Source organism: Diadema antillarum, unplaced genomic scaffold (genome assembly GCF_040938485.1).
Source record: "Diadema antillarum isolate AM-2024a unplaced genomic scaffold, OU_Dant_1.0 seq00001390_RagTag, whole genome shotgun sequence".
NCBI classification, from domain to species: Eukaryota; Metazoa; Echinodermata; class Echinoidea; order Diadematoida; family Diadematidae; genus Diadema; species Diadema antillarum.
The window spans coordinates 63,827-90,783 of record NW_027272145.1 but is presented as its reverse complement, the minus strand read 5'-3'; the positions used below and the strand labels follow the sequence as shown (position 1 = coordinate 90,783).

Genomic DNA, 26,957 nt, shown 5'->3' with positions numbered 1-26,957 from the left:
TTTTTATATGGATGCTCATTTATCTATTTGTCGTATTCATGTGGCATGTGTCAGTAACGTACATATCCACAGACATGACAATCCTCTCACATTAGCAACCGATAATAGCAATGTGAAACACTTCCATGAAATAAATGATGCAAACTCGGAGGCGAAATTTATGACAAGTCAGACACCACAGGCTATTCTACACTCCTAGAATCAAATGTCACACTGGAATGCACATACTGTTCCCCACAGGCCTTTTAAATCATGATGGAAGGCATTACAATGTAGATGGTTTTGGGAGCAAATACAGAGGGGAAGAAAGAGATTTCAAATGAAAGTGAATTTCAATGTTTATTGCGAAAAACATAAACAAAAAACAAACTTTAATGTTTCGCTTTGTTTATCAGAATACTGAAATAGAGTGATAGCACATCGGTTCTTGAGAAGTTCTGTAGACATGTATCTTCATCTCATTCTTACATATGAAAGGAAATATACAGACTGTATACTGCATTTGCAATATATATGTTCCCTAGTTTGCACTTTTGTATTCAACATCTCAAAAATTTGGACTAGTACAGCAATTTTGCACATTGTAAAATTTGCAATTGAAAACCACTTTGACAGAATGTGAGAGAAGTATTACCCTCTTTCAAGACAAAAAATAGCGATTTTCCGCCTTGGAAGCATTGGTATTTTTTGAATATTGGTCAACTTGCTACTGTACGAGCTAAAATTTTCGCGTTCAGATATTTTCGCGAATTGCTACTTGGAGGACATTTTCACGTGTTATCAATTTTGCGGTTGCGAGGGTCTAACTGAACTTACTTATTCGCGCGTTCTAATTTTCGTGTGTTGTTATTTTCGCGGTTCAAAGGCGCTTCGCGAAATTCGCGAAATTCGCGAAATTAAAACCACCGCGAAAATTTCAGCTCATACAGTATTTGCATAAATAAAAGCACTGTGACTTTTATCACCTACACCAGAGCTTGACACTAATCTTTTTCTCTTGTGACCTGTTTGGGCCACTAAAATAAGAAATGTTGGTGGCATGAAAAAGATATGTAAAAACCTCGAATAAAAGGAAACAAAACAATTTGTTTTTTAATTTTAGCTGTCCAACAGGCCATCAAGGGGTAAACTTTTTAGAAATACGGTAGACCTACATAAATTGTTGACTCCTGAGTATACAGTAACACCACATCCAGCAAGGTTTAGAGAGAGTAAATGTGATCAAGCATTTACAATAAGCTCAACAGTCTCATCTCAATGATTATAGTTTATCACAGAAAATAAATGTCATATGAAATCACGTCTGCATGTGTGTGTTGGCCAACTGGTTGATTCGCGCCTGTCCGTTCCTAAATTCTCACAACCACTCAACTGCAAAAATTGCAACCAAGGATAAAGCCATTATAGAATATGAAGCCGACCTACAATTAGCATAATGATAGACAGCACAGCTTTTGAGCAGCACGTCCCAGAAGGCTACAGCCCTCTAAAATATTGTCAGTTAACTGGGCATTGGAGTTCTGGCACGAACGTCTCAATGTTGATACTTGTAACCTGAATGCTTTAATAGATTATGCCGATCGAGGTGCTCTACCAAGGAAAAAGGGTAGCTTTCAGACTGTATTTTGTCTAAACAGCTGTTGCCTCTAACCTAATTACACCCTATTTTGCCATAACTTTGCTATCAAAACAACAGCGGGCCACTATCCAATATGCTACTAAGATATGAGTGTACTGCACTTGTCACTTAAAATAATTAGTATCTATTTCCTTGCCAAAAGTGAGAGGCAAAATTTGTACAGCTTAGAACTGAGCCATTATCTTGAAATTTCAAGGTAAAGGAATGCCCCTTGTTGAGCAGGTGACAGTTGCAAGGGAGGGGGTAGGAGATTAAGGAGGAACATATGAATTCTTTCATCAGTGCAAATGTTTTCTTTTTCTCTTTCTTCTAAACATTCACTCTCTCCTGTTCTACCTTTCTACCTTTCTACCTTCTATTTCTTTTCTCCCATCTATTCTGTTCCTTTCATGTCCTCCCTTTCTTAACATTCCTCTCCCTGCAATTGTGTTTTGTTTTGTTTTGTTTTGTTTTGCTTTGCTTTTTTTTTGGGGGGGGGGGAGGAAGGGCTTCAAGTAAAATGTTCTGCTAAACAGTGCATGCTGCAAACATGATGTAATGTCCAGATTGACATGGTGTTGTATTTAAACACTGAATGGCAATTTCAGCATTGTATGACAGATCCCTGTCATCACTCCATTGTTTCGTTTCACTTTGTTTTGTTTTGTTCTGTTTTGTTTTGCTTTGCTTTTAATCACGTGTAACACTCACCGGAGGATGCTACCACAGGACCGGTCTCTACCACCAGCGTTGGGGTGGAGCCACTCCCCTTCAGGAGTTCCACCAGCTCGTCATGTGACTTCTTCTTCACATTCAGGCCGTTGAGTCGCAGGATGCGATCACCTGTCCTCAGGCCGGCTCTCTCTGCGGCGCCACCTACGGGTAGCAATTCATTCGCAAGGCGATTATTATCAAGTCAATGTTTCGTGGCAAGCATAAATCTGAGCAGCTGCATTCCTGGGTGGGTGGGGGGGGGGGGGGGGGGGGGGGGGGGTGGTGGTTGGCCTGATTAAAGACACTGCCAGTATAAAGCCACATCAGTAATGTCAAATATACTTTAATATGGGTGATTGAGGGTCATTACACAACACAGTTACTCTAGTGAGATGTACAAATGTACACAACTGATTAGCTTACAATAATTTACTTTAGCGGTGGCAACGCTGACAATTTTACCACATGAAAACTGCAAGTAGCCATAAATATGGCACAATATTCCTGGAATCAAACTGCAGTGTAAAGAACTGTGGGAAAAGCCACCAACTAAACCTTTCTTTTTTTCACATTTAATAAGGCAAGCTATAACTGATTAATCTTAATCTAACAAAAAAGTGACAAAAGATTCTCAGATTCAAGTCTACACATCTACAGCTGTATTTGATTTTTTACAGGAATTTGAATATGCCTTTACTTCATACTTTTTGGATCTATCTTTACAGCATTGTACCTCTAGTCCCACAGAGGTTAGTTTCTCACTCACCTTTGTCAATGGTCTCAATAATGACAGGGTTTTCTCCAGCAAGAACAAAACCAAATGATCCACCTGCTCTGTTGATGGTGACAATCCTGTAAGGTTTCAAGATGATAGCAACAGTCAGATACTAAACATGACTTCTGGTTGTCTTTAATTGTCTAGGGCAGGTAGGTGAACATCCTACTAAAGAGCAAAGTATATCCAATAATTCTCACATCCACACAACACGCAAGAGACAGATTTGAATATCCCTTTAAAATAATAAAAGCACAAATATCCCTGCATAAGAGTATATTGTACGTCTACATGGGTAATTCTTATGCTTGAATACAAAGTCACATGTCTTGAAGCTTGACATGATATTCTCAGGTTCACTCTTATAGGAGAAGTCAGGGAAAGTGCAATCTTTATTCTTGACCTACATTTGGTGACTTCTTATCTGTTCTACAACCAAGATTAGCAAAGTAAAAAAATAAAAAGTGTGCAAACATATCAGAGAGTGATACAATCAACATAGAAATATCACTCGAACCATCTAATACATGTATCTCCCACAGTAACATATAAATACAAAACCTGCCATTTCACAAATATCAGACAATCTCATTGTATCCAATATACTGTACTTACCTACTCACAAATCACTGCAGCATCCATGAAATGCTGTATTACACATCAATTATAATCATACACATTGTAGTGTAAACAGACTACATGTGAAATCACAAACATTTATAGATTTTATGCACTGAGGAAACATTATTTTGTAACAACAACCATTCCTACAATGTAGTTCACATAGTACAGAAATATTGTGGTAACAATAAAAGCATGTCAGGTATCACATTTACCTCTTTCCTGTTGCTGGTTCATCTTTCGTCACCAAAAAGTCAAACCTGTCACGATGCTTCGGCGGCACAAATATCCTGACAAAATAAATGAGACCAGTGCAAAGTCAAAATTGATGACATCCCAGTACAGAAGGGCATGTCTGCACAGAAACTACAGAAAGCAGTCTGTTTAAGTAATTTGAGAGGGAAAGAGTGAGAAATGAAGTCTTTCCAAGTGCAGCATAGAGAGCTTTATCACTGAGAAGTGATTTGATTGTAAGTAAAGTAGTATTACCATATTAAAGTCTACCTTTTCCACTGACTAACATCTCTATGTCAGCATTTATATTTCTATACAGCTGTACAACCTTGTGAATCAATAATCTTAATATTTTGTATATCTCATGTTTATGTCTCATGAACCTATCACCTTTAGCTGTAGATCATGTACGTTTGCTAAATGCATGGAAAAGGTAGTTCACTCTCTCTTTGATATTCCTCTCTGTCCCTTTCAAGTTTTATGACCCTTTTATACATGTACTCTGGACATTCAATAGAATTTGTATTCGAATCAATTACTGAAAATGAAAGGTATAAGAAAGCCAAGGTTGCATAGAAAATTTCCACACACAAAAAAAAAACACACAGGAAAAGTGGTTACTTATGAATCATAAATAAATAATGTATTTTCTTTAAAGATTTGGAAGAAATTTTAATCTAAAGAAAGTAGAGTAATGGACAAATGGAGACTACAAACGATATATCGGAATAATATCGGAATGACAAAGAAAGGATGCAATGTAACAGCTGTTGACAGTTTGAACACAAGTGATATTCCTCACCCCCCTCCCCCTCCAAATTTTTGTAGAATGAGGCCAAAAATATCATTGCTTACCTGATGTCTTCAAACAGCTTCCGCTCTGTGGGTGTGTCCAGAAGCCCAGAGAGTGCCCTCCCAAACATGTCCACTTTCTTGTCCCTGGCATAGCGCTTCAACAGTGCTAGGAGGGTTTCCTTCTTCAGAGGTTCATTGTAAAATACCGCATCCAGCTGTCGAGATGAAAGAAAATATATCACATCTAAAAATATGGAAATAAAAAACTGATGTGTTTCTCTTTTATATCTTTTTGACTTTGTTTCAAGCAGTATGAAAATACTTAAGTGGAAATCAAATGGTTTTTGTTTCAGATGATGTACTGTAAAAGTGGTTTCTTTCGCGGTGGTTTTATTTTCGCGCTTTTCGCGCTTTGAGGTTGAACCGCGAATTTGACATCACGCGAATATGTTTTAAACTCGTCGCTTGTACAACGCTATCATTACCGACCGCGAATTTAAACACACGCGAAAAAGTCCGCACCGATGGAAACCGCAAGTTTCTGTACGCGAAAGAAACCACTTTTACAGTACCAGTACATGACACTGCTCTGTATGAAAGTGATTACTATAGTGCTATCACCTTTTTCTGAATTACAATGAATGATGAGCCTACATGTACACTGTACAACATGTGAGATCACTTTTCTGTTAATTCAACAATTTTCAAAGTCTCACTCAACAGACATTACTTGAAATTTGCTTGCCCAAAACGGGTATAATAATGAGTGTGACTGAATGTAAATGCTGAGCATCTAAAGCTACCCAACAGAGCATGGGTATCGAGGCCCAAAGGTAAAACTATATGGCGTACAATGTACAGGGCCAGCACTACATTTTTACAAGTAAAGGGGCCCAGTTTATGGGAACAGGGCCCTGTTTCATAAAGCTGTTCGTAAAGTTATGAACATCTTACGAGCTACTGGTGATCACTTCTGATGTGCTATACTTATCAGAATTTCCATAATTCAGCACAAGAACTGATCACCAGTTGCTCGTAAGTTGTTCGTAACTTTACAAACAGCTTTATGAAACACCCCCCTGGGACGTCAATTCATTTTGAGGATGGGGGGTGGGGGAAACATTTTGGATGAAAGTTAATTGTATCCCCAAATGGGCTGACAAGCCCCCCCCCCCCAAAAAAAAAAGGGGGGGGGGGCTTTTTACGTGCCATGCTCGCACGCCTGACCCAGTCAACGGCTCAAATGCACAAACCCACCCAAACCAATCTATAAATCGCCAAATGAAAGTGTTTCCCCCAATTCCATTCCTGTCACATGTAGCCTGCATATGTATTACAACTACAGTGTATGTATGTGGTACGTGACTATCAAGCGGTGTTCCCTACTAGATTTGCGAGTAAATTTTAAGTTTCTATCACTGTTAATGTGTGCAAAAGTTGTACAAAAGAAAAGGAATTGCATTGTTATTGGACACTGCTTTTCTTTTTATCTCTTTTACAATGACTGTAACATTATATACTGGATGAAGGATTTTTTCCATGTTTTTGTTGTTTTTGCATTTTTCGTGTAGCACATTTACAATGATGAAAGTGCATCATACAGAGCTACAATTGTAGTCCCTTCTACAATGTAATAGTATGATACTGGTAAGCTAAATACTGATTTTCTTTACCAGCATCTCAATGCAATAAGAGCTAAGTACTGTAGTTCTCATACAATGTGAGTATTCAACATTCTTTCAAACACTAATGAGTGACTGCATTACCTGCATTTAATTTCAACTAGTTTTGAAATCTGATGTTAAAACAATTTGGATCATTTCGTCCTTCTGAACATGGAATGGATGCAATTTATTAACCATGTACAGCCATATATACAGGTATTCAAGTGGCAAGAAGATTGACAATGCAAGCAAACAGGACTAACAGATTACCAACTCTGTCCCAGCACAAATTCCACGAAAGAAAATTTGTAAAAGCATTAGTTTTTTTTTTTCTTTTGTGGCTTGACCCCAATTCTCATGACTGGGCAGTCACCACATTAATGTCGGCCTACAGTATTCAACCCAATAATTCTTTATCGAGTAAAAAAGGCAAATTTATCTTATATTTGTTGTGTTGACAGTCTACCCACAATTCCCATGTAGGGGTTTAACAATTGTATTGTGATTACATAATCCCCTTTTTTAAATGCCAGCCATCTCATCCACTGTGTGGAAAGGAACCAGCCTGTTTCTGTGACCCAAATCTCCTTGTACAATAATACAAAAATTGGGCTTCTGCAGACAAGTCAATACAGACAAGAGCAGTGGCTGTCAATAGGCCCCTGCTTTTATCTCGCAGGTGACTACATTACTTGATCAAAGCATTTCGAGGAGATTGTAATTCCCTTAGTCACATTGATGCGTGCACAACAGAAATTGCGGGTCACAAAGGAGCGTGGCTGCCTGTCTATCGATTGCTGGAAAGCCAGCGATCATAAAAGAACCCCCAGCCGGCACGCTTGGGTGGAAACAATGCCATTCTCATAACCCCCCTGCTTGCTCTGGTCTGACAATGGCGGACAGGGAGGGGGGACAATGGTCATTTGCACGAAGCGGATTCACAACGTCATTGATTAGCGTGCACTGAGGAATTCAATGTCACCGAGAAAGGCATGTTTGCGGTGAATCATTAGGCGAGACTGGATCTTCTTTTATTGTTCTTGACTGAATGATATCATCCTGCATGCAACAACTCCACCCACTCCACCCAGAAACCATAAACATGCAAATCAGCAGGTTGAATTCTACTTCCACTCCTTTGCAGGCCTGCAGACTGTCCAATTGGTGACATCTGGACACTGATCTTTTTTGTACATTGCTACGTGTATCATCTCTGCACAGCATTAATAGCACTCATGCATCCAGACAAAATTCTGAATATACTGTAGTGAAACTGAAATTTCAATGAAATATTGTGCAGTACGTAAGAGATTTAGATACGTAAATAATAAAGATTTATTGACAATATACCCTCAGACTAGGAGTATAATTTACCAGTAATAATGTTATCATACAAAACAAAATCTTTACATTCTAATTAACTCAATGGAATGTTCAATTGCATCTTACATCAATGCATCAATGCCTGCAATTAGATTAAAAATCTTTTGCTTATTTCTCATCCAGCATACTTTTATGAAATAGGATTATACACACAAACACGCACATTGTACACACACACACGCACAAAAGAAAGTCAGTGGGGTCCACCCACACACTGCACGGACGATGCGATTAAATATTTACCCTTCCCCGACCTAGTGCACTCTGCTAATTAAAGTCAGTCAAATTCATCACCTGCTAGACCACCACTTGTACACTGTAGCCTTACATCACATTGTTGTTGCTGTTTTGTGGATAATCTTTATTACTATTCACAACAAGATGAAAAGTGCAGCATAAGTCAGCTGGCTTGACATCTTGCATGAAATATCGAATCTATGTCTAGCACTTTAGTCAACTACAGAATAATATTGTTAACAACATTTCTTTCTTTGTTTTTTGACAAAGTCATTTGGAATCATACAAACTGTCATCTCAAGGAGGTGGAACTACAGTTTGTACCTCCCTGGTCATCTCTCGATAACATCTTATTAGAAAACTTCCATAACCATTCCTTGTCTGAATTAATCTGCAGAATATTGATATATCATATCAATGTGTGGATCTCATTCATATACAGTGTACATGGGTGCAGGCCTACATGTATCTCGTCTATATCATATCCATAATCAAATGAAGGACAAGCTACAAATTGAAGTACCACTAAAATTTCTATTGCACAGAATTTACATATTAAAAGGAATATGATCTATCTACTGCTTGGTTGCTGTAGCCTACAGGTGTACAATGTTTGTATGCTTGAAAAAGAGGCCACTCAACATTGAAACCAACTGGATGTCAATCAAGTCATAACAATTCATGGTGGTTTTGAAGAAGATATATTTCACTTCCTCTCCCCCCCCCCCCTTCTTTCTCTTTCATGATACAAGTAGCTTGTATCCAAACAGGTACAATCTATGCTAAGTAAAGTAAATCTCACTTTAAATGCAGAACATCTTTTGTGTGGCTGTCATACATTCTGTATGCCCCAGGACAGCTACCATCAATTATGCATTAGAGTCAGGTCTCAACAAATACAGCCCTTTTACCCTTAATATTTGGACAGTTTACAAATTGGTTTGAATGCCAATAAACATGTCATCCAATCAGTCTTGCCCTATTAGTTTCCCTCTCCAATGCAAACAAGGCTCCCAGTCAAGCAAACTCAAAGTGCTGAAAGAGCAGGCTGCAAGCCATCCGGCAGCATCTACATCTGGTTACCATGGCAATGGCCCTGCACATGGCAGGAAGCCATTGCCATAGCAACAGGTGTTGGGAATTTCATTCCCATAGGTCTGCTTACTGGGCCACCAGTCTCACTGGCTTTTCAGCCTCTGAGAATTTCAGCTAGCTGCCTTTGTGTAGGGACATGTGCACTGTACATCAATGTAGACTTCCAAACACATGTACTGTACAGCTGTATTTTTTTTCTTTAATGTGTTCATTTACTGTTCAAAGAGTACTCAAATTCAAGATACTCATCAATAGCAGATTTGCCATAATGTAAATGTATCTTAAATTTGCTAAGTACACATACTCTCTGAGACATTTTTTTTTTTGCACTGTTGGTTTGTTTGTTTGTCTGCACATGGTTGAATCTGGAAGAATTATAAAGGTTTACTGTCAAAGGAAAGGGTGGTGCATGTGGTGAGTTTTTGTTTATAATTCTTTATTTACAGTTGTATATCAGCTAGTGTTTTTAACATCACTGCATTTCGGGTATTTTTATCTAGAGCTACAAGTAGTATACGTATTCTAGTTTTATTTATCGCATGCATGTCATCAATGCCTACAATGTACATATGTACATTCAGAATGAATCTGAATTAGAAATCATCTCTCACCTTTGTTGTAGACCTATTCACATTTCTAATGAAAATACATGTGTAGTGTATACAGATGCAATCCTCTGATCCATAACCCTGATTTATACATTGTACTGGTGTTTTTTTTGTACTTGATGGTGACAATATTTACCAATGATGATGGTGTTGATGATGATAACAATGACAAAAAACATATTACATTGTATAACATAAGCACAGTAATCTGTGATACTGCACAACACGACAAAAGTTTCTACTACATACAAATTTGTAGATGTGATAAAGAGAATTCTGCAAAAGGGAATTCACTGTCAAAAACACAGTCCGAATAACAAAATAGTGCAGGCCTACACACAAATAGCATACACTGCAAACTATATTTGTCCTCAGTTTTATATGTTCTATCACAATGTAAATACCTGAAACACTTAATATCTACAAATACAATATTAGGTATATTAAAAGGTCGACTCTTCTTTTTATGTGATACACACGAGTAGGATGGTAACATGAATATGGTTCAGATAAAGTATAATTTTCAGCAGCAAACAAGAATGAAGCAAAGAACTGACTGTAGGCCTATACAGTTTTTGTGACAGCAAACTTACCTCATGTTTCCACTGGGTTTGTTTGCACAAGCTACTGTACAGTGCAGCTGACTTGGCCTGCACCCAAACCTGCAATATTTACTTTGGGAAACATTCTATATTAGTGTATCAATCGGTTTGAAACTGAAGGTCATGAAAATCAAGGGGGGGGGGGAGCTATTATTTTTACCTTTCTGAAGAATCCTTCTGCTTTATTTTTCCTGTCCTGAGCGTGGGCCTCAAATCGTTCAGCAATTTTCTTCACAGACTGATGTCCAGCCCCAGGTATGATGACGAGCTTGAGTTTTGCTGCCCCCGTCACAAATAACTTGGCATCATCGGAATGCTTGATGGGCAGCCCGTTGATTTCTAACACCATGTCACCCGCCTTGAGTCCATGGTGCATGGCAGGGCTTCCATGTTCCACAATCTCTATGTAGACCGGTCCTGCCCCGATGAGGGTCAGTCCAAACCGGCCCTGCCTGTCGCGGTAGAGTTCGCATGTCTTGACGCACGATACGACGACAATGCTGGGAGGCACCTCCGGGCATCGTCGTGCCAAAGTTCTGATGGCGTCCGATCCCAAATGTAGCACGCTCTGGTTGTTGAGTTCCACGAGTTGATCGCCGGGCTGAAGGCCCGCAGCGTAGGCATGGCTGTTTGGTTCCACAGTGAGAATGTATGTGGGCGCATCGCCACCAATGGTAAATCCGAATGACGTTGGCCAGTTTTTGTTATTGACAGGCATGGGGAGCGGAGGTCGCTTGTGTGGCCGTTTGGAGGATCCGGTGGACGGTCGCGAGGACCGCACCGACCGAGATACTCTCGAAGAGGTTGATCGGCCGGGCATGTTGACTGCCGGCCATATGATTTTCTGTTGTACAAAGAGATGTAAACAAAACATTTCATTATGATCATCACACATTTAACTGATGTATACATACAAACCTTTACATGGGTATTGTTTACGCCCTTTCTAGGAATTCTTGTTTCTATCATAACATTATCACGAATTCCTAAAAAGGGCGTAAAGATTTTGTCTTGCCTCAACAACAGTGTCCTTGCCCTGAGATGTTGTACCACCTATTACAAAACTTCAAAAACTGAAGTCCACGGAGGATGAAAATGGTGTAAATGTTGTACTATTGTAAGTAGTCATTTTCATATTTCCTGCCATACCCACTGCCAAGAAATATGGCAATTGCAGAGCCTGTTTAGACCACCATGGGCATAAAATTCCAACTGCATACCATGTGCACTTTATCTTAAATGATTTACTTTAAATTGCTTCATAAGACTGCTTAATAATACTATATAGTACCTACAGGTGTTTTACCTATTCAATCTGCCTATTAAAGAAACACCACTTTCAGAAAGTGATATAATTGCAAACTAAACAGTCTGAAATTTAATGCACTGCAACACAACACCAACAACAAAAGGATATTAAATGCACTGCACAAAACTGGAATCCGAACGAGCAACCATCAATAGCCTATTTTGCTATCAATTGCAATAAAGAAGGCTCCTACAATGTAACACTTCCACTTTACATGGAACAATTGACAATTTTGTAAGTTGAACATAGAAAAAAATTAAAAATGGTTCACAGAATATTATGCTCCCGTACAACTGCTCAAGTGTCAAAATGTTTTGTTGTGGTTGTTTTTGCTTAAGAAGTTTTGTTGACAATCTGCAGGGCTGCTCCCACATCCTTATTCAAAGGGAATGAGATCATACATGTACAATGTACAACTGTATACATTGTGAGACCACGCACTTACATCCTGTATTTTCAGAAGTGCATTTCCAGAGAGACAAGATCCCGGTTCCTGACTTATTGTCACACATACACTGTATAGTATCCCTCCTTGAGGAGTCCTACAGATTGGCAGACACAGGTTAGTAAAAACAATATGAGATTCCTCCCCCCCCCCCCCCCCCCACCCAAGTGCTGTTGTTGGGTGTTGTCAGGTGTCCCGTTTCAGCAGCCATGACCCTGGGTTTCTAAGGTCAGGATTGAGACCAGGCTCATTTGACCCCCTGGCTTGGCGCATCACATTACGTGAGGAGACACACAACAAATTTTGTACAAGTTTTCTCCTGTAGGGCGAATGAAAAACACTTGGTGCTCATGTTCGCTTTGTTCCCTGTCGTTGAATTCATTGAATCTGTGGATGACTTCAATTTACCTGACACAGTTGCAGACACACGTACAACTTGAAAATACAGAACATCACCAGAAGACATAACATGTACATTGTAGTACCTCCTCAGTGCATACATGTAGATTCTAGGAGCTAACCTGCTCACAAAGTTACTTTGATAATTTTAAACAATATTTACCTCAGCCAAGGGAAGAGGTTATGTTTTCATTACCGCTGGTTTGTTTGTTGGTTTGTTTGTCCGTGTGCAAAAACGTTCTCAAAAAAAGTTGTGAACAGATTTGGATGAAACTTGCAGGAAAGCTTCAAAATTACACAAGTAAGAGATGATTAAATTTTGGTAGTGATCCGGACACTTTTATGGATTCTATGAAGGATTTTTGATTTTGGTAGGTTGTACAGACTGTAGGGTCAATTGAACTTGGAAGTTCAAGCTGTACATTTTTTAGGTTTTTATACGCGCACTACAGTGCGCGCTCTAGTTTCTGCTAGAGTGAAGGGCAGCGTGGAGCTACAATTGATGTCATAACAAAAGGCTTCTATTGTGAAATTGGGCGAATTTCAGTATGCAATATATGGGTGCGAATCACTGATATCTATGGAAGAACAAGATCATTGGTGGAAATTAGCTACTTGGCGGAGATCTGCACTCTCAGAGTGCTTAACTGTAGTTTTTCACTGTTTTTCTCCTCTCTAAATCTTATCTTCAAACGTGTTGCCCTTGAGCAGGACATTATTTAAAAAAAGATACGTGGATTTGGATTTTGACACATCACGCTCCTTCCATTCAGCTCAAACAAAAATGTGAAGAGTGTTTCTTAACCCCTTGAGGATGAGTCCGAAGTATACTCGGGCAAGTGTCTACATATGGGAAATGTGTGTTGAGAGGCAAAATCAGTCCATCCTCAACAGGTTAAAGAGGAAATCAAGTCCACATACAAGTTAGTCTGATAAGAAAGAGTAAAATATGAGCTCAATGGTATAATTTTGATCAAAATCGGATGAAAATTAAGGAAGTTATGACATTTTAAAGTTTCACTATCTTGGGGGTAAACAGTTCTTGAACTTCAAAATGTCATAACTTCTTTTAAATCTTTCATCCGATTTTAGTCAAATTTTTACAGTTGAACTCGTAAGATTTTATTCTTTTTTTTTTATTGGACTAACTTATATTTGGACTGGATTTCCCCTTTAAGTCTTGATCTCTTTGCTGTTGAACAATCAGACACAACAAGCTCCATTATCTGTAATTTAACCATATACATGTAGGCCTCATGAAATGTATTTTTGTACCACATTGTAAGTAGACATCTTTGAATCAATCTGCTTTGAGCATGACATGCTTTGAAAAAACTAAACTGCACCCTGAGGGGGAAAAGTGTTCTTAGGTCTTCTTCAATGATATCAATTATGGAAATATGTTAGCAACTCTTGCTGGGATTGCAGGGTTCGAAATTGGCGATGGTCCGCTGGCCATTGGCCACCCAAAATCACGTCGGACTAGCTAAAAATCATAAAATTCTGAAGTTACTAGTCCGTCTGGCTAGCCAAAATATTGCTTCAGTGTCAAAATTGATTCTAAGTAGTCCGCCTGGCTAGTTAAAAAAAAAAGTTAAGTGCGATCCCTGGATTGCAATTGTCATGGTAACATTAAAAATCCAGCTTCCTGATTGGCTGTTGCTATTGGAAGTTGCCATTCCAGCAATGCTATCCTAACATCTTTTATGAAATGGGACCCAGATGCCATGTGAAGCACACACTTGTGTACAGCGACAGGGCTGTGTACTGTATCACCCACACAAGCCTCGCCCACGTGGGTGGTTTGGGCAATTTGTGATGGGGTTGGGATGGATGACGGAGGCATATTCATGTAGTGTTCTGTAACTAGTGTTGTGGCTAGCCAGGATGTTCAGAAATGGAAGCTATAGATTGTAGACGGTCTATCACAGACTTACTGCCAACATTCTCAAATTTAATTGCACCTAAATGATCACAGCAATTTTCTCCAATGTAACATTTCAAATGTAATAAGTTAGAAAAAAAACTTGATAATCCTGCAGTGGAGAGCGAAGGCACGCGATATCAGGATCGGATCGCACAGTGTTCGATGTGTCAGCTACGCAGCTAGTGTAGTAGTGAGTAGTACAAGAAGCGCAGTCAGTGACAGTCCGGGAAATCCACTCATGAGGGGGACTCTGTCGAACAAGGCTCTCTCCCTGGCTAACCTTAAATCAATGGTTTATAAGTTAGTGTTAGGTTACTCTAGAGGTTCCCTGCCCACAGTGCTCATGATGAGGCCTCCTTACTTTTAATATTATTACTTCTCATCCATCTCACATCCAACAATATTAACTGCGACCAGCCCCAACACTACGCGTCAGCGCACTGTAGCATTCAGGATCATGACAGGGGTAGTATCGCGGATAAACGACATCTTATCCGGTCAATGGATTTGAAATTTGTGCGCATGCGCTGGCCGTCAATTCAGTGTAGCTCTCCCAGGTTCCTCTCGACCGAGTCACATTATTAAAGTCATCAATTCGAACAGAAAGGGACTATTGGCAGAACCAGACGTTGCACAGTACCTGTTGTCAACACTTCAACTTCACCTGTAAGTCTTCAAATTGAAGAAATGTTTTGATTTTAAGTTGATACTTATCCGCGATACTACCCCTGTCATGATCCTGAATGCTACATTGTAACTGTAGTTGCTATAGTGCAGTGGGCTACGCGTTGGGGCTGGTCACAGTTAATCTAACAAGCGAACTGTTATTTAGTGTTACTGTTAGTTTAGACCCCTAAAACCCAGGATAGCCAGTAACTGTTAACTACTAACGTTAAGTCGTTACACTCTAACGTTAACTAGTTACAGGTTAAAGGACAAGTTCACCTTCATAGACATGTGGGTTGAGTGAATGCAGCAATATTAGCAGAACACATCATTGAGAGTTTGAGGAAAATCGGACAATCCGTTCAAAAGTTATGAATTTTTGAAGTTTCTGCTCACTCAAGGCTGGATGAGAAGACTACTATCATAGCTTGTGATGTCACATGAGTACAACGATATAAAGAAAGAACAAAGAAAATTCAACATACATGTATTTTCACTTTTCTCGCATAACAAAAGAACACTTGATTTCTCTCTTTCAGAAGGCAGGGGGAATAATATTACCCTTAACATATTGTCAGTAACAAGTCGAAGAAATGTGCACTTTATTCAAAAAGTAAAGTTTTGTGAAATTCTCTTTTTATTTTCTTTATATGGCCATATGGTTGTTGTACGCATATCATCATAAACACTGTAGGTATCTAGTACAGTAGTAATCTTCTCATCCAGCAGTAAAATTCATAACTTTTGAACGGATTGTCCGATTTTCCCCAAACTTTCACTGATGTGTTCTAGGCCTACTAATATTGCTGCATTCACTCAATCCACATGTACTAGGGTCTATTTATGAAGGTGGACTTGTCCTTTAACGTTAACATTTACAAGATAGATCTGATATAAAAATGGTCGCAAGTTCAAACTGTGATTTTTTGTTACACAGAGTCACAACTTGTCCACTCTCTCTCTCTCTCTGTGATGCACTGATGGATCGTGATGAGCAGAAGAAAAAAATTATATCTGTACTGTAACGGTGTTAACTGTTATGATTAAAACTCGAAACGTCGAAAGAATACCTTGCCTCATTTAACGGAGTAACATAACACTAACAGTGTGTTACACAGTAGAATCTACATGATGAAGTACTTTCGAAGCTTTCCCCAAGTACTTTTTTTGTACCATGTTGTACTAGATCTAGACAATTAAAATGAATAGCTTCATCATCCAAATTTCATTTACCCGACATCACCCTCGGCCCTCATCGACACTGGACATGCGTATGCAAAATTTTAGTGTCAGTGTCAGTGAAGCCAAGTCTGTGAAATATTGTTGGAAATATGTTTAACTCATTTAACGACTATCATCAGATCATAGGTCTACTCACCTGTTTGTGACAGCAGATGAAACTATCCGGGTATTCCGATTCTACATAATTCCAAAAGTCTACGTCGAAAACATGTGCATGGCGAATTTAAATTTCTTCATCTTCCCCTGTCCTAGTCCTGTACGGCACAGCTCACTGACTAAGCGTGTGCGGGTACGGGTGGAAAAGTGCAGTGTTGTTGTAATGGGTTGTACACCAAAATCGCCACCAGCTGCAATACACTTGTTCACAATGCAAATCGCTTGATACGTGCGTCGTACAAGTACCGTACTGCCGTTACTCAGTAGATGGCGTCTCTAGCAATCAAAAATTTGGACCAGCCTTTGTCACGTGACATGATAAAGCCAATGCGCAGCATCTCACTATTCATTGTCGTGTCGTATCGTGAGCGGATCGCTTTGTATGCGGAAGCCGCGCTTTCCTGCATGGTAGTGCACTGGCTATGGTACTATAAATTTACGCGATGCGTGTCTCAATCGGATCGCGGATAGGATGAATGAAAGGTGGGTGACCGTGATGACTGCAGAGCTGTGTCGCGTCTGTCGGAAGGTATGGAGCCCAATCTGCGAAATGGTCAAGCGAACATACGGGTATTTCTTCTTTAGAGTAATTTGAGACAATTCAGTCGCTCTAAGTAAATTCATGATTACGTGTGACGTGAACGTCGGGTGTTTAAACCAGGTTTTTCGTGAAAGGAGTTCGGATCTAGCCACATAAATGAGAAGATCGACCGGAGCGGAGAGAGTTTGCTCTAAAATTGCGGGAACAGACGATATATGGCCCTTAGGTACTTGTCCCACCTATTAGTATTTGTGTAAGTAATGAACATGCTAATGACAATTTCCATCATGTCCATGCATGCTGCATTGTTGCCATAACTTTAATAAGGGATCTAATCTGCATGCAATCACGATTTTCATTTTAGTATTGTGACAAACATAATCTGGATGTACTAAGTTTATCAACTGTATATAAGCGCAAATTGTGGCTGTTTGTCGATTGTGTGTGTAGGTGCAAGTGTTGGCCCAGCAAGGCCAGGTCAATGTTGAATTGCCACAATGTAATTTACAAGTAAAGTTAATACGCCATACACACGGTTCTTGTACTCCACTTCTACTAGGAGTTCTAAGCTAGTAGAAGCTCTAACTTTAACCCTTTTTAATAGACAGCTTTCTTCAGTGAAACTGAACTGTGAACAACTCAACCACATGCCACATGAAGACACAAGACTACAAAAGTACAACTTAAAGTTCTACCAGAACAAGTGAAGGGTGTTTTTTTACTTTTTTCCTTAAAAATTAACCATTTTTTTTTTGCCACGTGCCGCGGACATGGACCACCCTAGAAAAGTTCAAATGGATGTCTAAAAAAAACAACTGTAATTCGACTATAGAAATGCCGTCCAAATTTGACCGCCAACTTAATGTAGGGGACATGTACACAGAAACCTCTTTAATAGCGCGAGGTGGAATTTCAGCACGGAGGCATAGCGCATATTGGTCCTAAACTTGCTAGAAACTCTATGATATGCAATGAGGATATACACAATGCTAAGTTTACTTGCAACTATATCATATGCAAGATATTTCACAGAAAAGTATAGAGATTTGTAATCACTCAATTCTGTGTTTGGAGTTGACTAGCTTGCAGACCACACAAGGAGATGAAGAAAGTGTGGTTAATATTGCTTTCTTTGTGTGTGTATGTGTGCTTTATAAATGATTCAAATATGTGAGTATATGGTGGTGGCATATTACCGTACAGTAGCATCAAATTAACTTACAAAGCAAATGAAAGCATTCAGCTACAGGGATATTACAAAAATACCATATTCTACCCTTGTGTACAATTCTCATACGAAAGAAAAAAAAAACATGTAAAAATGTGCATTACCATACTCAATTTGAACATATGATGTTATCTGCTAGCTTACAGGCATCTGTGTCATCACGCTGCAGCTTCGTTGGACTGAAGAGAAGTTATGATGCTGAAAGAAAGCAACTGTCTTCAAAATGGATTTCTTGACTCTAATGATTACATATGGAGTAACATTTGGTGTGGCTTCTTACATTCTGTTGCTCGGCGATAACGACTTTCATCGTAATGGAGTCATTGGAAGCATTAGAAGAGGTTCCATTCAGGTATACCAGAAATATTCTTTTGACTGTTTCATACAGTGCACTCCCGTTATAACGAAATGCTCGGGACCGGCAGTTTTCTTTCGTTATAACGAAATTTCGTTATAACGGAACAAATACAATATATAACGAAAACAAGGAACCATGTATATATATCATATTATGTTTGCTGAATACTCATCATACACTGGAAAGCTATGTGAAATGTGATGGCATAACTGTATTACAATAATAAACGCAAGTTCACCCTCAGAAACTGCGTGACACAAGGAGCGAACACACAGTGGTATGAAATGTTCACCCATGCAGAGACGCTGTAAATGCTTGTTCCGCTTCGTATTTTCAAAAGCAATTTACATTTCATTATAATGGAGCACATTTCTTTTGTTTTTCTTTGTCTGTGGTGCTCGGAAAAGACTTCATTATAACGGAAATTTTGCTATAACTGTGTTCGTTATAAGCGAATTTGTACCATAGACTTTAATGGTGATAATTTTGGGACCAGAAGATTTACTTCGTTATAACGAAATTTCGTTATAACCGTGTTCGTTGTAACGGGAGTGAACTGTACATGAAAAGTTAGGACAAGTCAAAGAACATGCATCATGGCTTTACCTCTACATTTTAGCTTCGAGCTGCCAAGTCTCCGTGATTCTGGAAAAAGAAAACCAAACCAAATCAAAACAAAACAAAAACTGTCTTTTCTCAACATAAGAATATGAAAGCATCTCTGATTTTGAAATATTTTCACCTATTGAGATGCATGTGACACATAAGTATCTCCTGTGTAGATCTTAAGAATCTCTGTGATTCTGATGTGTGGATGTTGGCATTGGTTATACGTGACATTTGCTCCCATGAAATATCTGTACGCTAAGCTAAATGTAAAACCTACCCAGAAATATAACCCTAATCATGTTAAATCCTTACATTTAACTAAACCTATACTCCTATCACAACCCTAATCCTAACCCAAAGTCTTTGGAGAAAATAAGACCAGAGCAGTTGTCGTTGGAGCAAATGTTGTGTCACTATTGACATTTGTACCTTCGTTGGAATATTTTGCATGCTTGTTTTTAATATCTTGTGGTTTGTAAGGCTTTGGTTTTTATTTGTTTGTTGTTTTCTCACAGGAATGTGAATTCAAATGATGTACCATTTTATTTATTTTTTTCTTTCAATCAAAATTATATTGATTTTGTATTGCATGTATTTATATCTCTCTCTGCCATCTCTAACTATCTCTTTACCCTCTCTTTCTGTGAATGCAGATTGTGACAAGGTTGTCCCTGCTGCTACCTCAATCTGTTCAAGATGGAATAAATAATGGACTCGAATATCTCCTGTACAAGAGGCAAGACAACTTCAGGATACTACAGTTTGCAGATCTAAACAACTGTAGACTTAATTGGTAGTGTCAGAATCTGCAGTAGGCATCCACTTTGGGGGAAATCCATCACTTGTAAGACTTGATTATGGGAGAGGAAAAAAAATGCTTTCTTTCATGTTTCCATCATTTTATCAATGTGAATTTCAGCTTTCAGCATTGTTGCATGACATTCAGAATTTTAACTAGCAAAAATTGTAGAAATATGTATAGTGTCTTTATTGCCATTACTATAATTCTTTGTGGGGGATCAAGTGTTGTTTAAACAAGATAGCAGTTTGATCTCCATGATTCCACATGGGCTGTGATTAGTATTAGCTGTGATAATAGGCCTAACCTGCTGCCTTCAAAGCGATTTCAAGGAACTTGAGGGATTAGTAGTTTATATGCCACATTTTGAGTCTTTAGACTCAAACTGTTTAAACACCTGAAAATGTGATTGATAAGAAAGGCAATTTCACACACAAATCATAGCATAAAGATCATTATGAAGCCCACATTACACATAAGGGTATATTACTGCTCTGAGTAGTCTTGATTTTTCCACATGTGAATTCTATCACATTATTCCTAATGCTTGGTACCTTTTCTATTCCTCATTGCAATCACTTGTCCCGTACCTTTCTCAGAAACCCAGTCTTCAAGTACGTCTATGTCATCATTCTCCTTCTTGTGGCCTACTACTACACTACAGAGGTCTTACCCGTTGCCACGACGGTGGGGGCGCCGCCCCTGGTCATCCTAGGAACCTACACCTGGTTTGTCTGGTGTCTCTGGCTGTACCTGTTTTGCTGCGGGACCGATCCAGGTGTCATAAGCAAGACCACTTTGCACCACTATGGAGATGTCTACGAGTTTGATGAGGAGCTTTATCTCACAGGAAGGAAATGCTGGACATGTGGGATTACAAAGCCTGCCAGATCTAAGCACTGTGGTGAGCCACGACAAAACCCTACATAAAAATGCAGCAGTGATGTAAATCTGTTAGTATGATCATGATTGTCATGGACATCGATTTCCTCTTCAGCTTATATGACAGTAATTATGTGAGGCAAGATTATATCTTACTACTGAGCATTACACTGCATAGATTCTGCAAAGTGTAAGTGTGGTGCAAACACCTCTCATGGGGTAAGAGAATCTGGAGAGGTTTGTGAACCCAAAGCTGAAGAACATCCTGCGACTGTTTTTGGATTTATGTTTCATTGATATATTTTGATTGAAATGTGTGAACCGTTTCATCATATTCATGTATGACATGCATATCTGTGCCTCAATCTATATACACAGAAATTAATCTCCCTACTTGAACTCATTATAAAGTTATAAATGTCATGATCATGATGCTATGTAGTAAATCAGTGGCTGACTGTTGTTAAATTCCTTTAACTTGTGTTTGAAGTGACATGGTGAAGTAGGTAAGGCATTCATGCTGTCATTCTAAATGCTAAATATTGTTGAGAATCTGTTTTTCTGTCATGAAAAATTGCATAAATTATACCAAGTATTCTTTTGCTGGATAACCTTAAATTTGGTGAAAACAAAATTATGACATACATTTTTTTTTGTCTCATGTTTTCTCTTCAAGTTACTTGCGATCACTGTGTCCATCGTTTCGACCACCACTGCACCTGGCTCAATAACTGCATCGGTGGGCTCAACGTCCGCTATTTCTTGCTCCTCCTCATGTCTCTCACTCTTGGCACGAGCTTCGTGTCATACAGCATCGCCTCAACTCTGAGGTTGTTTGCCGAGACTAGTGGTCTGCTCAGAGCCAGCTACGTTGGTCCCGACGGAATTCTCAGGCCCGTCACCTGGCAGGTTGCAGTCCAGGTATGAATATAATAGTCTCCTGTCGAGTCAATGCAGCCTAACAAATCCTAAAGCTACATTGTATGAAGTCACTGGAAGCTGTACTGGTGTTCTGAATCTAGTGGAAACCTGTATATAAATATAAATATATGCAAATGTCTTTCTATGAAAGATGAGACTGTAATTGTAACCCCAATGCCTATGGCAACCATACTGCATATCATGTATCAAGTCTATGAGACATTACCATACATGGGTATGATATGATCAGAATAATATGGACAAACAAAAAAGGATCATGTTGCAGCAAAGTCATTCTGTTAGTCCTTTGGTTTGATTTTCTTTGGAGTCCATGTTCAAGAATGCAATACCCTATTGATCAAAATTTGCTCAAAATTTGACTTACAATTTTATAGCTCAATGTCACACAACCCAGACAGCTCTGTTGCTTTCAGTTTTGCCATACCCTCCAAAGATGACTGTCCATGATGCAGCCCACCTACCTTCAGTTCTTGAGTTTGTGTTTTGTTCATCCACTAATTTTTGCATTCACTTGGGTAACAGTGGGTGTTAATCAGTTGAGGACGGACTGATTTTGCTATAACACACATTTGCCATAGACACCTGCCCGAGTATTCTCGGGACTCGTCTTCAACGGGTTAAATTCAGTTGAGAACAATACATACTTTATGTACTAACATGTCAACAGAGAACTCTGTAGAAAGTTTGTAAAAAGGATGAGTCATGACTCTTTGGAAAGCTTTCATTTTTGTCTTCTTTTTTTTTTTGTATAAAAGTGTATTCATGAAATGGAGGATTTAATCAGTTCCCACTTGTAAACTGTTGCTTTTAGTAGATAAATAGATAGATAGATAGATGGATGGATGGATGGATTGATAGATAGATAGATAGAGAGATAGATAGATAGACAGATAAATAGATTGATTGATTGATTTTGGTATGTGAATGTAGAGCATAATGCTGGATGCAGCTTTTTTCATTTCATGATCCAGCTAAGAATCATAACCATAATCTACTGAAAGTTTTCAAAGGTTAATTTTCTGTTGCAAGCTGTCATTGAAGCGTGACCTCTTCCCACTTTCGAAACAGCACCTCTTCATGGAGAGACCCATGCCCATCTTCATCATGGTATCTCTGGCGCTGCTCTCCATACTGATCGCAGCCTTCACCCTCTATCACCTCTACCTGGCCCTGAGCAACCAGACCACCAACGAGAGATACAAGCGGTCTCGCATCTCCACCCACGTCCACTCACAGGAAGCGTGTAGCGTCCACTCTCACGGTCAGAAAACCACAGAGATAAAGAATTCACGGAAGAGGCCAGGCAAGAGAAGACAATGTAGTGGTCATGTTCGTCGTCTTGGAAACATATACAACACTGGACTTGTTTCAAACATCGTTGAAGTTGTATGTCCACATGCTCCTAGGTGACTGAGTATTTATGTTCATTGGACAGCTATTACAGTACTACAATGTAACATAGAGTATAACAGTACTGGTCATAACACAACAGAAGGAGAGGATTTAGGGAAGAGGAGTTATAAGAGCAGTTAATGTTACAGTCTAGCCTGTTGATTATGAAACACATACACTACAAGCCTAGTTCCAAACATATTTAAAGTCATGTTCACGTAATCTGAGGTGAGTGAACACAGCATATTTGTATCGGACAGCTATTACAGTACTTCCTATTGCAGTACACACTACCAGAGTATCTACTCTCTCTCATGTAATGACTAACTGCATGTGTGAACCTCTTGTGCTGTTACATTTGTAACATCTTTGGTATATAATAAGGAGTCAGGGAGTCAACAGAACCAACATCATAGCGAATATTTTCAGGGTCCAGCTTGACCAGTGTGTGTGTTTATTAGCTGCATGTAAATTATAATTATAAAATACTCCGGGATCACACGTTTGATGTGCATGCATGAACAGAAAACTGTCTTGGTATTTTTTTTTTGTCTTTGCATCAATCTGTGCAATTTTCACAAACAATTGTACCCAAAATGTGACAATTCTCTTTTTGTTTATTTTTTTTTTATACCAGAAGCCACAAGAATTACATTTTCTTTTTGATGAACTTTAAAACAAGACCAAAACAATTTTCATTAAAACCTTAACGCAGTACGAAATCGCTCAGCTTCGCTGGGGCTCTTCTCTGGCGGCCTGACCGTCAGACTGGAACGGCTGGTGGCTTCCCATGTGGCCTGGACACCTCAGATGTGATGTCACCCTGGTTAATGTGGGAAAGGGGCTGGTCTCGGGAACGGGTAGGAGTTGCAACCCTAGACCTGTTGCTGGAACTATGGATGGAACCAGGGCTGGAACCGGGACAGGAACTGGTACTGGAACTGGGGCTCGAATCGGCACCATCACAGGAAACACCTGCCACTGGTCGAGAGTGCCTGAGTCTGTCTCCGGTTTAATGGTAACCAGCACAGGGTCCTCTGGACCAGGTGGTTCTCTGCTGGCCCTCAGATGCTCTCTGTTCCATCTATAGGTACCATCGTGGTCCACCTCATAGGACCGCTCATTCAGTCTGCGGAGTACTGTTGCCTTCCTCCAGTGATCCTCTCCTGGGCAAAATGGTTTCATTCTCACCACGTCACCCTCCGCAAGATCAGGCAGTGTCTAGGTGTGTCTGTCACAATACTTTGCCTGCCTTTTCTTGTTCAGCTCTAGTTGTTGTTTCTCATGTTTACTGTCATGTTTCCTCGGCTGAAGGAGAGACTGAGTTGTTGGGATGCCAGTTTTAGTTCATTGTCCAAGGAACCTTTGAGCTGGGCTGGAGTCAACACCTTGACTTGGTGTGTTTTTCAAGTTCAAGAGAGCAAGGCTTTCATCTTCTCCTGATGAATGACACTTCTTCAGCCCTTTCTTTGCTGCTTTCACGGCTGCCTCTGCTTTCCTGTTCGCCTTGCTGTTGTAGGGCAATATTTTCTCTGGTGATTGATTCCAAGTTCTGCTACAAATGTGTCGAATTCCCTTGACCCAAACGGTGGACCATTATCACTCACGATGGTGTCTGGAAGACCATATCTCGCAAAATGGCTCCTCAGGTTTGTTCATGACCACCGTCGCAGTAGTCTTGTGAAGTCTTTCTAGCTCCCAGAAGTTAGACTGGTGACTTGGCATTTAGATTTGGAGTGGGAATGCTTAGAGATGAAGATGCATTGTTGAGACAATTCTAAGGCTGAGAGACACACTCTCTGGGAGTAGATTTGTTTGTGCGCATGTATCTAATTTGAACAGCACTTGACACTCATTCACCATGAGATGTGCTTTCCATTCGTCGCTTGACTCCTGTGACTTGACAATATCAATAAGAAGACTCCCATCCTTGGAATTGCTCTGCAGTTCATTTATCTGAACACGACTTTTGCAACTATTTGCGAAGTGATTCATTTTCCCACATTTTTTACACACCTTTCCTTGTGCAGGGCATGCATTCATGGCATGTCGATTGCCACACCTGCCACAAGCCTTGGAATTCTGACCAAGACTTTGTTTTTGTTTCCACCTTGAAACTAGTTTCTGATTTTTTACCGGGATTGACTGCCTTTTTGTTTAAAGCATCGACACAGCTACCTTTGAATCAAGCTCTTGTGCCTGAGCTCTGGTAATTTCAGCAGCACGACAAATTTGCAATACCTTTTGAACTAGTGTCAAATCATCCTCTCTGAGCAAACGCTCATGCAAACCACCATCTGTGATTCCACAAATTATCTGATCTCTGATCAAACTATCAGTCAACTCTCCAAATTCACTCAATTGTGCATGATTTCTCAATTCTGTGACATACTGATCAACGTTCTTACTCACACCCTTAGATCTGGGAAAGAATTTATGCCACTCATATGTGACATTCTTTTTGGGAGTGCAATATTTCTCAAACTGTTCAAGCACTTTCTCCAATGTCATCTCATCACCCTCAGCAAATGTGAATGTATTGTAAATATCAAGGGCAGCATCACCTATCACATGCAACAACATTGATGTTTGTGCTTTATCATCTTTCTTAGACATTCCAGAAGCAACATTGTACAGAGTGAATCTTTGCTTAAATCTCTTCCAATTCTCAGACAAATTACCACTCAAATCTAGCAGTGCTGGTTTGGTTAAGTATGCCATGTTCACTCTCTGATCATTCACTCACATGAATAGTGTTAAACTAAATTAGCATAAAACTGTATCTTTTCAACAAGTACAATGTATAACAGGGGGTTAGTATTTTGCATGCACCATATGCGTTCTCAATACCTGCAGCTACATACACTGTGCATGCAGTCTGGTCATTTGACCTCTTGAACTTTCTGTTCCCTCTGCTTACAGTGCCTATGCAGGTCATTGGACACACAATACAGTCAAGCACATTCAATGCAATGTATGTCACCGCACACGTTGGGTTAGTACATCTCAATACACTGTGTTGCTTTGCTACTGTACTGCATGCTAATGTACACGTAGCTCCATGCATTCTCCACTCGTATCAAATGAAACGGTCTGGCCTGTTTCCTGCGTGGATTAATCCCTGTCCTGGTCCCTTCTGTTCTTCAGAATGATGTGGACAATTGAACCACTCTGACACCTCTGACACTTTGATGATGCTCTCCAGAGGCTTGTGGTCTGAGTAAACTGTGACTTCCCGACCGAACGTGAACTGGTTCCACTTCTCGAGTGCGAAGACTATTGCGAGCATCTCTTTCTCGATCACCGAGTACCGCAAACTCAGCGTCCCTCAGAGCTCTGCTGGCATAAGCAATCGGTCTGCCTCCCTGCATCATCACTGCACCTAGGCCAAGTGCACTAGCATCTGTGTGTATGACAAGTTCTTTTGCCTGGTCGTAGTACATCAGCACTGGTGCTTCTCTCAGCAACTGTTTCAGCTTTCTGAATGCCTCTTCATGGTTGGCATCCCAGTTCCAGGCAACGTTTTTGCGAGACAACTCATTCAGAGCTTGCGTTACGTCAGAGAGATTCGGGAGATACCGGGCTAGGTAGTTTACCATGCCTCATAAATGTTCATTGTCATCTTTGTTGGTTGGGGCAGTCATCTTCAGGATAGCCTCCACCTTTGATGGATCCTGCTTCAACCCAGAGCTTGAGATGATGTGTCCAAGAATTCA

At 39.8% G+C, this 26,957-nt stretch overlaps 2 protein-coding genes across 2 annotated transcripts in view; one reads left to right on the top strand and one right to left on the bottom strand.

Moving 5' to 3' along the window:
* LOC139708922 (delphilin-like) overlaps positions 1 to 16,578 on the bottom strand; it is a 50,228-nt gene extending 33,650 nt beyond the window's left edge. Inside the window, exons 1-6 of the mRNA XM_071620886.1 lie at positions 16,471 to 16,578; positions 10,507 to 11,190; positions 4,818 to 4,972; positions 3,944 to 4,018; positions 3,099 to 3,184; positions 2,330 to 2,494 (exon numbers count right to left, since the gene is read on the bottom strand). Coding sequence (XP_071476987.1) covers positions 2,330 to 2,494; positions 3,099 to 3,184; positions 3,944 to 4,018; positions 4,818 to 4,972; positions 10,507 to 11,166 — 1,141 coding nt within the window. The 5' untranslated portion in view covers positions 11,167 to 11,190; positions 16,471 to 16,578. The remainder of the gene's footprint in view (positions 1 to 2,329; positions 2,495 to 3,098; positions 3,185 to 3,943; positions 4,019 to 4,817; positions 4,973 to 10,506; positions 11,191 to 16,470) is intronic.
* Positions 16,579 to 18,482: 1,904 nt separating this feature from the next.
* LOC139708935 (palmitoyltransferase ZDHHC4-like) lies at positions 18,483 to 23,729 on the top strand. The gene is made up of 5 exons (XM_071620902.1): positions 18,483 to 18,611; positions 19,880 to 19,962; positions 20,625 to 20,929; positions 21,584 to 21,828; positions 22,918 to 23,729. Exons 1-5 carry the CDS (start codon positions 18,483 to 18,485, stop codon positions 23,257 to 23,259), a joined length of 1,104 nt encoding a protein of 367 aa, XP_071477003.1. The 3' UTR covers positions 23,260 to 23,729.
* The last annotated feature ends 3,228 nt before the right edge of the window (positions 23,730 to 26,957 follow it).

Bases quoted from the DNA above. Each gene is read 5' to 3' on its own strand.
- LOC139708935 (XM_071620902.1), top strand. From the start codon at position 18,483: ATGGATTTCTTGACTCTAATGATTACATATGGAGTAACATTTGGTGTG. The intron at 19,963-20,624 runs GCAAGACAACTT...TACCTTTCTCAG, and splicing joins GAATATCTCCTGTACAAGAG to AAACCCAGTCTTCAAGTACG. The intron at 21,829-22,917 runs GTATGAATATAA...CTTTCGAAACAG, and splicing joins CCTGGCAGGTTGCAGTCCAG to CACCTCTTCATGGAGAGACC.